This window comes from Erythrolamprus reginae, chromosome 11 (genome assembly GCF_031021105.1).
Source record: "Erythrolamprus reginae isolate rEryReg1 chromosome 11, rEryReg1.hap1, whole genome shotgun sequence".
NCBI lineage: Eukaryota > Metazoa > Chordata > Lepidosauria > Squamata > Dipsadidae > Erythrolamprus > Erythrolamprus reginae.
In genome coordinates this window covers 1,166,661-1,184,325 of record NC_091960.1, presented here as the reverse complement: position 1 = coordinate 1,184,325, position 17,665 = coordinate 1,166,661, and the positions used below count along the sequence as shown (strand labels likewise).

At 46.5% G+C, this 17,665-nt stretch overlaps 1 protein-coding gene across 1 annotated transcript; it reads left to right on the top strand.

Annotated features, from left to right (window-relative positions):
- The first annotated feature begins 371 nt into the window (after nucleotides 1–371).
- CAPNS1 (calpain small subunit 1) lies at nucleotides 372–15,834 on the top strand. Its single transcript, XM_070764579.1, has 11 exons — nucleotides 372–480; nucleotides 4,491–4,706; nucleotides 7,767–7,800; nucleotides 8,864–8,953; nucleotides 9,350–9,407; nucleotides 9,939–10,003; nucleotides 10,476–10,544; nucleotides 10,682–10,760; nucleotides 11,594–11,710; nucleotides 12,979–13,037; nucleotides 13,683–15,834. The coding sequence occupies exons 2-11, from the start codon at nucleotides 4,531–4,533 to the stop codon at nucleotides 13,707–13,709; spliced, it is 774 nt and encodes a 257-aa protein (XP_070620680.1). The 5' UTR covers nucleotides 372–480; nucleotides 4,491–4,530; the 3' UTR covers nucleotides 13,710–15,834.
- Nucleotides 15,835–17,665: the final 1,831 nt, after the last annotated feature.

The following is a 17,665-nucleotide window of genomic DNA, read 5'->3' as shown; positions in this document are numbered from 1 at the left end:
TAGATAATAGAATAGATTTTAGAAAATAGAGTAGAGTAGAATAGTGAAATAGAGACTGATAGAGAATAGAATATAGAATAGAATAGAATATAGACAGTAGAATAGAATAGACATTGGAATAGAATAGAATGGAATGGGGATTCTTTCTTGGCCAAGGGTGACTGGGCGCAGAAGGGATTTTGTCTTTGAGGCAGAGGAGGCTCGCAGTGTCCAGGAAAGAAAAGGGAAGCGAGGGGGGCCTGATGAATGCAACCCCTTCCAGGCCGGGCATCGTTTCCCCCCCGGGGAGCCTGCGGAGGGCGCCCGCTTGCCAAAGGTCCGGCAGTGAGACAAGGCGGCGCTAGGACCCCGCGGGCGCTTCGCCGGCTCCGTTGCAGTGAGTCGTCCGGGCGTGGTAGATCCCGCCGGAGATCCCGCACCGCCCGCCGGACGCCGAGCCCTGAGTCCCGAGTCCCGAGCGAGCGGCCCTGGGCAGCAGAGGTAAGCGGGGAGGGGGCCGCGGGAGGCCGCCAGGGGGTCGGGGGGTTTCCAGCGCCTGCTCTTGCTTTCCTCCGCCCGGGATCCCCTGGCCGGAGCGCGGGGGGAGATCGGCTTCCTGGCCGGGCCTTCTGCGGCCGGACCGGTTCCAGGGCGCTCCGCTCCCCGGGATCGACCCTGCATCGCTTCCCCTCCGCGATCCACTGCGGGAAGGGATCTCCCGAGACACCCCCCCTGGTTAGCTGCCCCTTGCTCTTGGGATCCCCCGGGCCACCTCCCGCTCTTCCGCCGGCCTCTCGCCTGGCCTGATTGGGGGGGGGGGCGCCGAGGGCAGCCGGGGGGCCTCGCCCAGCTGTTGGATGCCCAGTCCCATCAGCCACAGCCAGGGGAAAGACAAAAGACACCAAGTCCCATCAGCCATAGCCGGGGAAAGGCAAAGGACGCTGAGTCCCATCAACCACAGCCAGGGGAAAGGGAAAGGACGCTGAGTCCCATCAACCACAGCCAGGGGAAAGGCAAAGGATGCCCAGTCCCATCGGCCACAACCAGGGGAAAGGCAAAGGATTCTGAGTCCCATCATCCACAGCCAGGGGAAAGGCAAAGGGCCAGGTTGGGACCCCCGTTTCAGATGTCGCCTTCTTCTACTACTCCCCTAAACCCCTTCCTTTCTTCGGAAAGTCCCAACAAGGGGAATTCTGGCAATGGAAGCCTCCCTGGGGAATTCTGGGAGTCGAAGTCCGCAACTCAGAAAGTCCCAGAATTCCCTTTGATGCATAATAAAGGCTCGGTTTGAAATATACAATATTTTCCGTGTTTTAACAGGTTGGTGGAATAGTGTGAAATTCTCTTTATTTCCCTGTTTCTCAACCTTGGCAACTTAAAGATGGGTGGACTTCAACTCCCAGGATTCCCCAGCCAGCTGGAGTCCACCCATCTTACAGCCACCCAGGCTGACAAACACTGGTTTATTGTAGTCTCTCTTCTTGATTGATCCTAGTTACTGAGTTTGTATTAGCCCCTAAACCAGTGTTTCCCAACCTTGGCAACTTGAAGATATCTGGACTTCAACTACCAGCGAATGCTGGCTGGGGGATTCTGGGAGTTGAAGTCCAGATATCTTCAAGTTGCCAAGGTTGGGAAACAGTGCCCTAAACAACTCCCTAGCAAACCAGCTCTCTTTTCCTCTAGTCTCTTATGCAAACCAGGCAGTTCAGATACTCCACGCCTGAATGCAACCTGCAAATGCAGGGAACTATGTGGATTGAGTAAACTATGAGTAAGCCCTGGCTTGCAAATCCATCTGTGTGACAGGTTTATTTGTTTAGTACCTGAAGGGGATGGTTCTTGGAGCTAGTGAACTTTCCCTACCCCACCCATCTGGTGGCCTTTTGCAGGCGGGGGTGGGTGGGTCCGGGATAAGGGGTTAGGAGGGGAAACTGAGGCTGTGAGCCTGGTGAATGGACTCTGCTCTTCCCAAAGGGAGGAAACAGCCTGGGGAATATATCTGAAGGGCACCAGCTGAGCTGGAAGGGATCTGAGAGACCATCTAGTCTTGCCCCTTACTCACTCCAGAAATCCATACTATATTTATTTATTTTTATTTATTATTAGAGTTGGAAGGGACCTTGTAGGTCATCTAGTCCATTAGGAGGAGTTAAATTTGAACAAATCCTTTTCTCTGCTAGTGTTTTTTTTAAAAAAACCCCAACATTCTGCTTTGGTTCCAGTCCATTTGATGCTGACTGGACCCTATACCGAGTTTTCCGAGAGGGGTGGCATACAAATCTAATTAATTAATAAACAAACAAACAAACAAACAAAACTTGTTATTATTATTGTTGTTGTTATTATTATTATTATTATTATCATTATACCTTTAGTCCTCGACTTATGACCATTATTGAGCCTCCAATTACAGTTGTAAATTTATTTATTTATTATTTAGATTTGTATGCCTTTGACTGATGAGAAGGATTATTGAAAGAATAAATGAAGGATGCTGGTCGTTAAGCGATTGGTCACATGACCCTGGCCGATTTTTGCCACCTTTTTTTGCAGCAGTTGTAAAGTGAACCTCATCGTCGTTAAGCAAACGGCTTGTTTACCGGAAGCGTTTTTCCTGGAAACAGGAAGTAAAAGCTGGTCTTCATTCAGAACGTTGCAAATTTGGTCACATGACTGCAGGATGTAAAATGGTCTAGGGCAGGACATGTGGACTTCAACTCCCAGAATTCCTGAGCTAGCATGATAGGCTCAGGAATTTTGGGAGTTGAAGTCTATAAGCCATAGAAGGGCCAACTTTGCCCACCCCTGGTCTAAGTTTTCCTGCCTAAGCAGGGGGTTGGACTAGAAGACCTCCAAGGTCCCTTCCAAATCTTGTTTCCCTATTCTATATTCTAGTATAAAATGTGGGCCAGTTTCCCAGTGCCCAAAATGCAGTTCACAGGTCGGTCGGAGGAGTGGGGGATAGACAACTTCAAATCTGGGGTGCGAGTACTTTTGGGGGAAGTTCGTCGTAACTTTGAAAGTCACTATGCCATCAGTCATAAGTCCAGGACCGAGTAGTGATTGATGTGTGAAGCCTGATTTTCTCCCCTAAATGCAGGAATTGTAACCAGTTTGAGCTACTTTCCTGAAAGTGTATCTCAGAATTAAAGGCGAGACTTTGCATCTGATGTATTATAGATTCATTGTGGCAACTGAGCAATTCTGGTGTAGCTTTTACACATCAGAGCAGTTTTTCCTCAACGTTGAGAAATTGAAGGATTCTTTTTTTCCTGTTTAACTCTTTGGACTTCAAGAGCCTTTCCTGAGTTGTGGGTCACTTCCTCCAACAGGCATTGACTCATTTTTTTTTTCATCCGAAACAAGAAGAATGTTTAGTCATGAATCATCAAAATATGAAAAATCCGAAACATTTTTAAAAAGTTTTCTTCTTTTGACCCTGTGTAGCCCTGACTCCCCTGTTCCTTTGCTTTCTGGAGTTTTCATTTTTGGGATAAATATGATTCATTTGTCAAAGTTATGAGCTGTTTCCAAATGAGACATTTACTCTCACCATATTTTCATTTTCTTTTTTTAAAAAAACAGTTACAAGTTTTGCTCTGCGTATTATTTTCTTTCTGTTTCTCTTTTCTTCAACCTGCAAATAAACAACTGCACTGCTCAAAAAAAAATAAAAATAAAGGGAAAACTCAAAGATCCCAAGGAATGAAAGATTCTCATTGAATCCTTTGTCCTGTTGGATGTGCACAACAGCAGGTGAAATGGATGGTCAATCAGTGTTGCTTCCTAAGTGGACAGTTTGATTTCACAGGAGTTTGATTGACTTGGAGTTACATTCTGTTGTTTAAATGTTTCTGGCCAGGATGTTCTGGTCAGGATGTATCCTTTTATTTAAAATGGGTTTAAGTCTGTTGGCTAATATAGCTGAGAAGATTTTATAATCTGTATTCAATAATGCTATAGGTCTATAGTTAGCTATTTTTTCTTTTTCTTTTTTCCTTTGGGAATTAAAGTTATCAGAGAGTCTATCCAAGACTCTGGCATTTTACCCAAATTTATTACTTCATTAAATACTTCTAACATCAGATCGTTTAGAGTATCTCCTATTTCCTTGGAGTATTTTGCCGGAATTCCGTCTGGACCTGGGGTTTTGTTGTTTTTTTGTTTGTGTATAGCTGTTTCTAATTCTTCCTTAGTTATATTTCCCCCTAGATTTGAATGAATGAAATATTCTCATTGAATACTTTGTTCTGTTGAATGTGAAATTGATGGTCAATCAGTGTTGCTTCCTAAGTGGACAGTTGGATTTCACAGAAGTTTGATTTACTTGGAGTTACGTTCTGTTGTTTAAATGTTTCCTTTATTTATTTTTTTTTTAGCACTATATATACTGAATTAAAATACAAAGTAATTGGGCAGAAACTCCAGGTCTACTGCACCGTATTAAAATTTATGACCCTTTACCGTCCCTTCTCTCTCTCTCTCTCTCTCTCTCTCTCTCTCAACAGATCCCCTGCATTAAATCCCATTTCCCAGCACTTCCTGAAAATGTTCCTGGTGAAAAACTTCCTGGGAGGTGGTGGTGGTGGTGGTGGTGGTGGAGGAGGCGGAAATATCAATTTTGGAAATGTCATTGGAGGATTTTTGGGTGGGGGCGGAGGGGGTGGGGGCGGCCAAGGAGGAGGAGCCATGAAAATTCTGGGCGGAGTCATCAGTGCCATCAGGTGAGTGTGCTCTCTTTCTAAATTTTTATACTTTATTTCATTCATTTTGGTTTTGGGGGGCTATCTGCTCACTCGCAGGGAGTCTGTGGGGAAAGTACGAGACTAGGGAAATTTATTTATTTATTTGATTGATTGATTTTATTCGACTTCTGTGCTGCCCAATCCTGAAGAACTCAAGGCGGTTAAATCTTTAGTATTATATTATTGGACTTGTTATTTTATATTAGCATGTTAAGGATTTGGAAATGGCTATTTTCCTGGTTGCGTTTGGTGAGTCTGAAGTACTTTCCACACCTCCAAGAAGGGAACTTTCCTAAATCATTGTTGGCACTTTCCTTTCTGTGACATGCTACATAGAGGTGTAGGAAGGAAGGAAGGAAGGAAAGAAGAAAGGAAGGAAGGAAGATATCCATGGTGGTGCAATGGTTAGAGTGCAGCCCTGCAGGCTCCTTCAGCTGACTGCCATCTGTAGTTCAGCAGTTCAAATCCCACCACCAGCTCAAGGTTGACTCAGCCTTCCATCCTTCCGAAGTGGGTCAAATGAGGACCCAGATTGTTGGGGCCAAGAGGCTGATTTTGTAAACTGCTTAGAGAGGGCTGGAAAAGCACTATATAAGTGGTATATAAAGTCTAAATGATAATAATAATAATAATAATAATAATAATAATAATAATAATGTCAGTACAACACAGCAAACGAGATCACTATGCTGGATTTCGTATTTCATCAGAAGTCGGGCGCTTCCCAAGCACCTAGGACTGCATGATGTAGAATAATAATAATAATAATAATAATAATAATAATAATAATAATTTATTAGACTTGTATGCCGCCCCTCTCTGAAGACTTGGGGCGGCTCACAACAGCAAATGCTATCTGCCCCCCCTTTCTCGCCCCCTAAATCACACCCCCATTTATTTTCACCCCCTCTGGCTTTTGACTTTGGTGCCTCTCTGGAAACAGGGCTAGCAAATTGAGTAAATTATGCAAAGGTGCTTCCTTTATTTTATTTGCATCTATAGCATGGGACGCCCTGGGCACTCCCCATTACGAGAAACTTCTGCTGGGGGTTTTGTTGATGGCCAAACCAGTTTGTTAGCTTTGCCACAGCTGCAGCCAGCCTCCATCCAGCAAACCAAGAATGCCGAGTTGAAATTCAGGTCAGCTTTTCCGGATGGCTGGAATCCCCAGTTGCAGGAAAGATCGGAGGGGACAGAGATCACAGATTGGTGTTAAAAGGAGCCATCTGGAAAGGTGGAATTTCCTTCTGCTCTTGGACAGAGAGGAATTCGGGGAGTTTCTGGCAGAAGACGACCGTGGTGTGCAGAACACCCATGTTTCCCGAGTTCCCACGTGATCATTTCCTGCAAAAACTGCTGCAGCAGGAAGTGGTCTGGCTTTATTGACTATAGTTACCATGGAGCAGTATTTCCTCTGTCATTTTAAGATGGGTGGACTCCAACTCCCAGAATTCCTCAGCCCGTGAACTCCGCCCAGCTTAAAGGGGCCAAGACTGAGAAACTCAGAGTTGGAGAAACTTGTTTTTCTTCTTTTATCTTTCTGTTTTCCAGGAAAATTTTTGCCTGGTTGTATTTCCCCCTCCGTGATTGAAAATAGCAGCAGGGCTGGTGGGAAAAAAGGGTTTGGGGAGCAAAATCTCTACCTGAGCGCCCAACGGCTGCACCCTCCCAGGGTTCCCCATGCAATATTTATTTATGTCTTTGATTTTAATCCCTCCTTTATTATTTATAAGTAACTCAGGGAGGGGAATATGCACGACGCTCCTTCCGCCTGCTGTTCTTCCAGGGGAGAGGGGGGCTGAGAGAGAGGAGCCGGCCCAAAGTCTCCCAGCTGCCTTTCATGCCTAATGCAGGACTAGAACTCACAGTCACCTGGTGATCAGCCCAAAGTCACCCAATCAGCTTTCACGGCTGAGGTAGAACTAGAATTCACCATCTCCTGGTGATTAGCCCAAAGTCATCCAGTAACTTTCAAAACTAAGGCAGGACTAGAACTCACAATCACCTGGTGATTGGCCCAAAGTCACCCAATCCGCTTTCATGGCTGAGGTGGAACTAGAACTCACCGTCTCCTGGTAATCGGCCCAGAGTCATCCAGTTGCTTTCATAACTAAGACAGGGCTAGAACTCACAATCACCTGGTGATTGGCCCAAAGTCACCCAGGTGTCTTTCACACCTAAAACAGGACTAGAACTCCCAGCCTCCTGGAGCCTAGCCTGATGCCTTCCCCACTGACCCAACTTTTCAAGGAACAGGCCTGAGGCTTCCCACACCGACCCTTTGCATTAACTGTGGTCAAGCCACCTCTGGGGAGCCCGTCTGTGGTTTTAACTCCAGCAGAGGAGCCGAGAGGGAGACACAGACCAGGCTTGTGCGTTTGTGTGTTCTCGCACCTTCCTTTTCCCTCCCGACTGAATCAACACCTGGAATTTTCCTATTGCCTTTTAGGTCAACTGTCCATCCACATCCCTTCTCAGATTGAGCAGGGAGCTTCTTGTATGGAGACGCTGGGATGATGATGATGACGATTGTTGTTGTTGTCGTTTTATTATTATTTTATTACTACTATTATTGCTACTATTATTATTATTATTATTATTATTATTATTACCATCCTCCTCCTCCTCCTCATATTTATTAGACTTGTATGCCGCCCTTCTCCGAAGACTATATTATTATTATTAGAATTATTATTAGAATTATTATTATTAGTAGTAGTATAAATTAGTGGTAACAGTAAACACCGTGTCTGGATGCAACAATTGCAAGAAACTTTTCCTGTTGAGCTGCCCAGATTCTGTGCGTGTCCAGCCCAAGGCCCAATTGCTTTCGTTCTGGGTCTGCGAGGGGAGTTTGCAATTCAGCTTTGAACAGCTTTGTTGGATGCACGTGTGTGTGTGTGTGTGTTGTGTGTGTGTTAGCCATTCTGCTCAGCCTGTTTGTGTACAAACGTCTGCCAACAAAGTGACGCTTCCGGGAAAGGAGATTTCTCTGAAATTCTCTTTTTTAATTATTTTTCATGCCTTCCTGCCTACCAGTGATGCAGCAGCCCAGTATAACCCAGAACCTCCGGTAAGTCCCTCCTCGCCTGTTGAAGGGATCAGTTTTTTATTTGATTTGGCTCCTTCCTTCCTTCCTTCCTTCCTTCCTTCCTTCCTTCCCTCCCTCCCTCCCTCCTTCCTTCCTTCCCTCCTTTCCCTTCTTTCCCTCCTTCTTTTCCTTCCCTTCCTTCCTCTCTTCCTTCCTCCCTCCTCTTCTTTTCTTCCTTCCTCCCTCCCTCCCTTCCTTCTTTTCCTCCTTCTCTTCCTTCCCTTCCTTTTTCTCTCTTCTTTTCCTCCCCTTCCTTCCTTCCTTCTTTTCCTCCTTTTCCTCCTTCTCTTCCGTCCCTTCCTTCCTTCCTCTCTCCCTCACTTCCTTCATTTCCTCCTTCCTTTCTTCCCCTTCTCCTTCCCCTCCCAGTGAACCCAATAAACGAGGGAGGGTCTCTTCTATGCAGCTACAAACTCTTATCAGCCCAGCAAGCCACATCCAGCTGAACAATCAGAGAAGAGAAATATTTATGTTACTCCTATCTTTGGCCACTTCTGGCAGGGCAGGGCAAGCTACTAGATTTTAACCATAGGGTCACCTTCATTCCCCCAGGCATGGATGTCATTACCTAGCTTGGCAATGAGATGTCTGCAGGAAATGAAAAGTTTAATGAAAAGAAGGACCACGGGAGACATGATATCAATCTTCCAATATCTCAGGGGTGGCCAGAAAGAAGAAGGAGTCAAGCTATTCTCCAAAGCACCTGAGGGTAGAACAAGAAGCAATGGGTGGAAACTAAATAAGGAGAGAAGTAACTTAGAAGTAAGGAGAAATTTCCTGACAGTAGAACAATTAATCAGTGGAACAGCTTGCCTCCAGAAGTAGTGAATGCTCCAATGCTGGAAGTTTTTAAGCAGATGTTGGATGACCATCTGTCTGAAGTGGTGTAGGGTGTCCAGCCTAAGCAGGGGGTTGGACTAGAAGACCTCCAAGGTCCCTTCCAACTCTGTTATTATTATTAATAACAGCCTGACTCATTGCAGCCTATTGTGTATTTCCTGTCCTCTTTTGACTGGGGTCTCTCCCCTCCTTTCTTCTTCTCCAGCCCCCTCGTAGCCATTTTTCCAACATTGAAGCCAATGAGAGTGAGGAAGTACGACAGTTCCGAAGACTCTTCACCCAACTGGCCGGGGAGGTGAGTATAATGGGGGGGGGTGTGTTTACCAACAGAAATTGGGGGAATTAATTGTGGCTCATAATAATCAAGGACCTACAGCACAAGTCACCCTTCAAAAGCTCCCCTGAAAGCTGTTCTTGGAAATTCCCCCTCCCCAAACCCCCCCCCCAAGAGAGCAGGGTTTATTGAAATCAAAATATCCTTTCCCTTCTTGGATCTACCTGCTAGAAGATCTCAGGGATCCTTTCGTTGGGCTGCTCAACCCATTGACGTCAACAACAAAAAAGGCCCTTGCTCTTCTGATCAGGGCGTGCTGGGGGGAAGGTCAAAAAAGGCAGGATGGTGGCCACCCTCACCTGTTCTGACTTTAGAAGACCCACCTGCTCCTTCTAAGCCCACCTCCTCTTTTTGTAGGACATGGAAGTAAGCGCAACGGAGCTGATGAACATACTCAACAAAGTAGTGACCAGGCGTAAGTAGAGGATATTTTTCAGTGGCTCCCCAAGACTCAGAGGTGGCGTGTGTATGTCCCCTGCACCCCCAAAGTTCTACTTGGGGTGGGTTCAGTTCTGAGAATGAAACCAGGACATTTCATTACCGAACTAGCTAACATCATCAGTGTTGCAAGAAAACTATAAAGCTCAGAGAGCACCAAGGACTTTGCAGTCCTCCTCCTCTTCCTCCTCTCTGCAAACTCCCCTCCCCTCCCCTCTAACACTGTTGATGTTACCTAGTTGGGCGATGGAACGTCTGCATAAAAACCACCAAGGACCTCACAATTCAATCCTGAGCTACAAATACTTGCGTCTACTGCAGACCAACACACACAAACACCCTCCCTACGGCTGCAAGGACCAGGGGTGGGAAACTACTTGTGCCCCCCCCAAGAGGACAAATCATGATTGCTCCCCGAACCCCAACCGATTTTCCTTCCTCACGGTGGGATTCCCTTACGACAGAAAAAGCTCACAAGCCTCAGCCAATTTCTCTCTCTGGTTTTCAGATCCGGATTTGAAGACCGATGGGTTTGGGATTGACACCTGTCGTTCCATGGTGGCCGTGATGGATGTAACCTTTTGGGGTTGGGCTGGTGCTGGGGGAGGGGGCTTCTTAAATTGGGCTGGGCCAGTGGGTTGGGGAGACCCCCATAATTTAATGCCTGGGGAGGGCAAAAATAGCTTCCCCATCCCCTGGAGGCCCTCTTGAGGCTGGAAACGGCCTGTTTCCCAACTTCTGGTGTGCCCAGTGGGCTCGTGTTTTGCCCTCTCCACGCTCCAAAGGCCTCCCTGGAGCCAGAAGAGGGTAAAAATGCCCTCCCCCATCCCCCTGGAGGCTCTCTGGAAGGCAAAAACGCCCTCCCAGAGCCTCTATGCAAACCCAAAATCAGCTGGCTGGCACACACATGCATGTTGGAGCTGAGCTAGGGCAAAGGTTCGTGTGCCAGCACTTATGGCTCCGTGTGGCACCCGTGCCATAGGTTCGTCATCCCTGTCCTGGGCCCTCTCTATGCTTCATTTTCCCTTGACGATGCTCCCTCCAGAGCGACACCACAGGCAAGCTGGGCTTTGACGAATTCAAGTATCTCTGGAACAACGTCAAGAAGTGGCAGGTAGAGAATTTGCCCCCTCCCCTGTTCCTCCTTAGGGGGCAGCCGGGTTCTGGCCCTCGGCTCTCGCTGGCCAAAGGGCCCCTTTCACCTCCTGGCCAGAGGCTGACCTGCACCTCGTCTCCCTTTCCTGCCCTCAGTGCATCTACAAGCAATACGACGCTGACCGATCCGGCACCATTGGCAGCAGAGAACTGCCCGGAGCTTTTGAGGCTGCAGGTGAGATCAGCGGGATCCGAACCAAGGGCCCTGCAGGTGCCAGAAACCTCAAGGCCTCCATTCAGATCCAATAGGATAGAACAGAACAGAACGGAACAGAACAGGGAAATATAGACAAATAGTCTAGAATAGGATGGATGGATTAGAAGAATGGAATATAGTCAGTTTAGAATAGAACAGAACAGAAGGAAGGAATATAGACAATTAGAATGGAATGGAATGGAATATAGTCAGTTTAGAATAGAATAGAATAATGAAATATAGACAATTAGACTAGAACAGAATAGGATGGAACGGAACAGAGGAATGGAATATAGTCAGTTTAGAATAGAATAGAATAGAAGAATGGACTATATAATAGAATATAATAGAAGAATAGAACAGAACAGGGAGGGATCTTGGAGGAATGTTGTAAAATGGACCAAAGCCCTCGTAACAAAGGTCTCACTTACCGACATAAATGTTGAGCTCAATTATGGTCCTAAGTCATCTGGACTGGACTGCCACCTGTCAGAAGAGGGTGGGGCATCTCCTGCTTGGGTGAGGGTGGGGGTGGAGGGTTGGACTAGATCAGTGTTTCCCAACCTTGGCAGCTTGAAGATATTTGGACTTCAACTCCCAGAATTCCCCAGCCAGCAAATGCTGGCTGGGGAATTCTGGGAGTTGAAGTCCAGATATCTTCAAGTTGCCAAGGTTGAGAAACCCTGGACTAGATGACCTACAAGGTCCCTTCCAGCTCTCTTAATCTGTTAGGCGTCCAAGGCTCTCTGTCAATCAATTCCAGCTGCTGATGCTTCCTTCTCTCTCCCTCCCCCAACCCCCATTTTTCTCAGGCTTCCAACTCAACCAACCGCTCTACGCCATGATTGTGCGCAGGTACTCGGACGAGAGTGGGAACATGGATTTCGACAACTTCATCAGCTGCCTGGTGCGCCTGGACGCCATGTTCCGTAAGTGGCCGGGGCAGCTGTGCCCACTGGTGCCCATTGCTGCGTCCTTTCTTCTCTTCCTCCGTGGGGCCAAAGGGGACCTTAGCTCAGATGCCACCGGGGCAGTTACTCCCCCAACTGCTGCCTTGACACCCCCCCCCCCCAGACAGAGGGTGCCAGTTAGATGTAACAGCGGGGTTCCAATATTTAAATAATTAAATATTTTAAAAATAATAATTAATATCAGACCAGAATATCTCAGGGACCGCCTTCTGCCGCACGAATCCCAGCGACCGATTAGGTCCCACTGAGTTGGCCTTCTCCAGGTCCCGTCGATTAAACAATGCTGTCTGACGGGACCCAGGCAAAGAGCCTTCTCTGTGGCAGCCCCGACCCTCTGGAATCATCTCCCCCCAGAGATTAGAACTGCCCACACCCTCCTTCTCTTTAGCAAATTACTTAAGACTCACCTATATCGCCAGGCTTAACTACTCAGCCACACACAGATATACCAACTTGAATTAAAGTTTACTTTGAGAAATAACATATTCAGATAAACAGTCTAAAAGTCATAGCCGTAAAGGTCAGAATAACAATCCAAATATTATCTATTTGTATTTATTTATTGGATTTGTATGCCGCCCCTCTCCGTGGACTCGGGGCGGCTAACAACAGTGATAAAAACAATATGTAGCAATCCAATAATAAAACAACTAAAAACCCTTATTATAAAAACCAGACATACATAGTGACATACCATGCATAAATTGTAGAGGCCTAGGGGGAAAGAATACATCTCATTTCCCCCATGCCTGACGGCAGAGGTGGGTTTTAAGGAGCTTATGAAAGGCGAGGAGGGTGGGGGCAATTCTGATCTTTGGAGGGAGTTGGTTCCAGAGGGCAGGGGCCGCCACAGAGAAGGCTCTTCCCCTGCGTCCCACCAAAGGACATTGTTTAGTTGATGGGACCTGGAGAAAACCAACTCTGTGGGACCTAATCGGTCGCTGGGATTCGTGCGGCAGAAGGTACAAGTACAAAGTCTTTCTTACCAGTTGTCTTTGTCATAATCAGCAAACAAAGATATGAAGCCCAAACACATTTTAGCTGTAATACATGACTACAGTATAGAGAGATGGCAGAGCTAATCTCACAATGAGTAGCCATTAACAGTGAGTAGCCAGACGAAAAGAAACAGAGAGGGCGACTCAGAGAATTTATGAGCTACGCAAGGACTCGAGACTAAGCCCACTCTTGACCCCCTTTCCCCAACTCCGACTTTCTTCTTTTAGGTGCCTTCAAATCTTTGGACCGAGATGGCAGCGGGCAAATCCGCATCACTCTGAAGGAGGTGAGAACGAGCTTTGGCTCTCGCTCGGTTCAAGCTAGCGGGTCTGCCTTGCGCAAGAGTCCTCAGCAAGTATCAAAATGTGCCAGGTGATGTCAGAGGCAGTTTTGAAGGAAGTAGCATTAGGCCCTTGTCCCTCCACACCCTCGAAGCGGGTTTCTCTGTCTTGGCATAGTTTAGACAAGGGGTGTCCTTCCTTCTTTCCTTCCTTCCTTCCTTCCTTCCTTCCTTCCTTCCTTCCTTCCTTCTTTCCTCCTTCCCTCCCTCACTCTTCCTTCTTCTCTTTCTTTCTTCCTTCCTTTTTCTTCCTTTCTATCCTTTCTATCCTTTCTTTCTATCCTCCCTCCCTCTTCCTTCCTTCCTTCCTTCCATCCTTCCTTCCTTCCTTCCTTTCTTTCTCCCAGAGGGGGGGTGCAGGTGCTTAATAAATAAATAAAAGAAATGAGAAGGTTTATATGCCACCGACCCATGTTGGCTGAGGAATGCTGGAAGTCCACAAGTCTTAAAGTGGCCACGTTTGGCGACCCCTTTAATAGAGGAATGAAAAGAGGAAAGAAAGGACGGGGGGGAGCAAAATATGAGGACTAGAAACTTGGAGAGGATCTGGAAAGTGAAAAGTCTCTCTTTCTCCTTTTCTTTTTGGCACAGTGGCTGCAGCTCACCATGTACTCCTAAGAGCCGCCGGCTGTCACCGAAGACACCCCCCCCTTTTCCTCTACCATCCCCAATTCTCTCCTGGAGTGATGTAGAGTCTGGCATTACCTATTGGCAGACCTGTCTTCAGCCTGAGGAAACCTTACAGAGATGCTATTCGGTGCTTCTCCACTTCCAGCCAAACCGAGAAACTTCCTGTTTTTACTGTTGTTTTGCCTTGCAATTTTTAATCCCCCTTGTAAAAGGGTGTGGGGTGTTTTTTCTTTACATTGGCTCTTCACTTTATATCCTGCTGCCTTTTCAAAGCTCCAGCAGTAGGGATGGGAGGGGGTGTCTCTTGAAAGAGGAAAGCCCCCTCTCCCCTCCCAACCGGCTTAGAATTCAAATGTTCCCAAGAACAGATTTGATTTTTGGTTTTTTGTGAATTCCACTGGTGGAAAGAGGGATGGAGAGATTGGTCCTTGAAAAACCAGGTCCCTTCTATATATGGGAGGGGGGGAATGTAGGGGATTTTGCAAATGGGGCCAAAGTAATTTCTTGATGGACACTGCGAGCTGGTGGCCGATCATCTGGACTTACAGCCACCTTCGCAATTCGCATCTTCCCAACCAGGAGCCAAGTTCTTGCAATAGGAATAGGATGAGGTGAGCCCCATGGTCATTGCGTCCCTCTTCTCACCCCCCTCCCCAAAAGAAACTTCCCCCCCCCTTTCAATATACCCAATGCGCTCCGCCTGGATATGACTTAAAAAAGCAATAATTTAGCAGCTCAGGGCAGTGTTTCCCAACCTTGGCCACTTGAAGATATCTGGACTTCAACGCCCAGCGAATGCTGGCTGGGGAATTCTGGGAGTTGAAGTTCAAATATCTTCAAGTTGCCAAGGTTGGGAAACACTGGCTTAGGGAACCAACGCCGAAGCGACTTAAATAACCCAGATATATGACAGCCTGTCCTTTTGCTTTCTCGGGCCACTAAGAGAGGCCTGGCTCAGGATTTTCAAAGTTGGCTTTTGAATTCTATTTTTAAAAAAGCATCTTTAATGCACCCACTGTAGCTGCACCATGCTAATTTCTCAGCAATGCACTTTTCTCATGTGCCAATTCTATGCATGCATTTTGAAGAGCTATAAAGCAGGGCTGGCCTATCTTGGCAACTTTGAAGAGTTAAAGCTTAAAAGGCTTAAAGCTGGCTGGCCAATTCTGAGGGTTGACACCCACAGGTCTTCAAAGTTGTCAAAATTAAACACGCCTGATTTAAAGTCTACGAAGGAGAGCTCCAGAGTTTACGGGAAGTATTTCTAGACTCGGTTTCCTTTAAAATGTGTCGGTGTGTGTGTGTGTGTGAACCCTGTCAGATTATGAAACCTTGGACATTGTGGGTTTATAACCCATTGTGGGTTAGTTGGGGGAAAGATTAGAAGTATTGTGAGAAAATATTATTTGACTGAAAGAGTAGTAGATGCTCGGAACAAACTTCCAGCAGATGTGGTAGATAAATCCACAGGAACTGAATCGAAACATGCCTGGGATAAACATAGATCCATCCTAAGATAAAATACAAGAAATAGTATTATAAGGGCAGACTAGATGGACCGTGAGGTCTTTTTCTGCCGTCAATATTTCTATGTTTCTATAAATTCTAGTTTCTTCCCCTTTTTGGGGGGAGAAGGGACCCAGAATAACGTTAGAGGCTCCTGGGATTTCTAAAAAACTGCAAATCTTTCCCCCAATTTCCCCCCAGAATTCAGCTTCTGAAAAAAACATAAACATTGTTGGCTTGAAATTGCCAGGAAGGATGGGTTTTCCCCCCTTTGCCTAAAATTAGGAAATGTGAGGAGGATTTGGGGGTGGGGGTGGGGAGCTTTTGCAAAAAGTGCTTTTGGAAATATCCCCCCCAATTGTGGCCAAAAGCTTTTGCTGGCTTAAAGAGAATTTGCTCAGGTGAGGATGGGGGGGAGGAATATTGTGATGACTAAATGGGTCTAAATGGGGCTCTCTTTTGAATTGCTAGCGGAGCCTTTTCTGTCATTTCCACACAGCCCCACCCACCTCCAAAGGCCCCCAGGGTTAGAGGCTGCCTCCAATTGTATGCTCAGTTTTCTAATAGCTCATTAGCAACAGGAGTAAATGTTGCATAATAATAAGAACCTGCCTCTGCCTCTGTTGTCTTTGTTTGCTCAGGGATGAATCCTTCTCTTTTCATGTCCTTACAATGCGGGTCTGACTTAAGAGCCTTAAAACTATGAACTTCATGACTCAACTGGAGAATTTCCTCAGAAGGGGGCAGGAGGAGGACTGTGGGGCGCGTTGGTGCTCCCTGAGTTTGTCTGTCTGTCTGTCTGTCTGTCTGTCTGTCTGTCTGTCTGTCTGTCTATCTATCATCTATCTATCTACCTACCTACCTATCATCTATCTACCTATCTATCTATCTATCTATCTATCATCTATCTATCATCTATCTACCTACCTATCATCTATCTATCTATCTATCTATCTATCTATCTATCTATCTATCTATCTATCTATCTATCATCTATCTATTTATCTATCATCTATCTATCAGCTATGTATCTATCTAATCTATCTATCTTATCTATCATCTATCTATCTACCATCTCTCTCTCTCTCTGTCTGTCTGTCTGTCTGTCTGTCTTTGTATATCTATCAATATATCTGATTTGTTTGTCCCCCATCCCATCTAGAGTCAACTTCTGGGCAGCTTACAAACATTAAAACCTGATAAAACGTTCAAATGATAAAAGTAATAATAACAAACCAAATAATCCATACAATAACAGCTGGAGAGGAGGAGGGGAGCATGAATCACATGGTTTTTTTTGGGGGGGGGAGGTGTCTTTGATAGCCCCCTGCAGAGTGGCCTACTTGCGTTGGGCCCCCAGGCTCCAAGACAAAGGGATTGTGTGCCTAGAATCAAACCACCATCAAAGATTAGATGAGCGTTTCTGTTGGAATAACCAAGACTGAAAAGCAGCGTTCTCCTCTTATCCTGCCCGTGCCTCCCCGTGTTGGTGTGTTTGTGGGTGTGTTTGTTGTGTGTTTCACCCTGTTGGAGAACCACCTGTGGGGAATATAATATTCTCCCAGGGGGGATTTTTGAAACCAAGGACGAAAATGGGCTGCAGGTGAGCTGAGGTGTCCTTGGTGTTTTCTTGCAAAGAAAGCGAAGTTTTTCTACCATCAGGATTTGAGTGATGTCTTTTGGCAAGTTACAAACACACGCACACCATCATTTACTCCTCCAGGCTTCGGTGGTGGGGATTGCCTGCAAGTGTGCGAGCTGCCTTTGGCGCCTCTGACACCCACTCTGTTTTCGGAGAGCTCAGTAGAAACAGGAATGAAAGTTGCGTAACAAGAAACCAGCCTGGGTTTTCATCTGGGCTGTCACAGGAGGATGCTTCCTTGGCAAGGAATGGAGCTCATCTTTGAATCTCTGCCTCTCCAGATAAACCCGGATCCCTGCAATATGTTTATTGTTGGCAGCCAACATGTAGGCCAAATGAGACCAACATTTGCAGTTGTATACAGGGCGTGTTCCAAAAGTAGTGCAATTTAAAAAAAAAGTAATTTATTGAACAGATTTGCACAAACGCTTAAAATTCTTCAAAGCACTGTCCTTGGGCCTCTACACATTATTTCCAGTGACTCTGCCGTGACCAGTATGCGCCCTGGAAGGCGTCTTCGAGGACCTCTCACAAGGTCTTCGTCACGGCTGATTGGATCTCTTCTATGGACGAAAACCAGGTTCCTTTCAGGGCTGGGATCAAAAAGAAGTCTTCTGGGGAGATGTCAGGACTATAGGGGGGGCAGCGTTGGCACCTGGTGTTTGGCCAGGAACTCGCGGACTCGTAGCGTGTTGTGGCAAGGCACGTTTTCCATCCATAGAAGAGATCCAATCAGCCGTGATGAAGACCTTGCGAGAGGTCCCCAAAGACACCTTCCATGGCGCATACCGGTCAT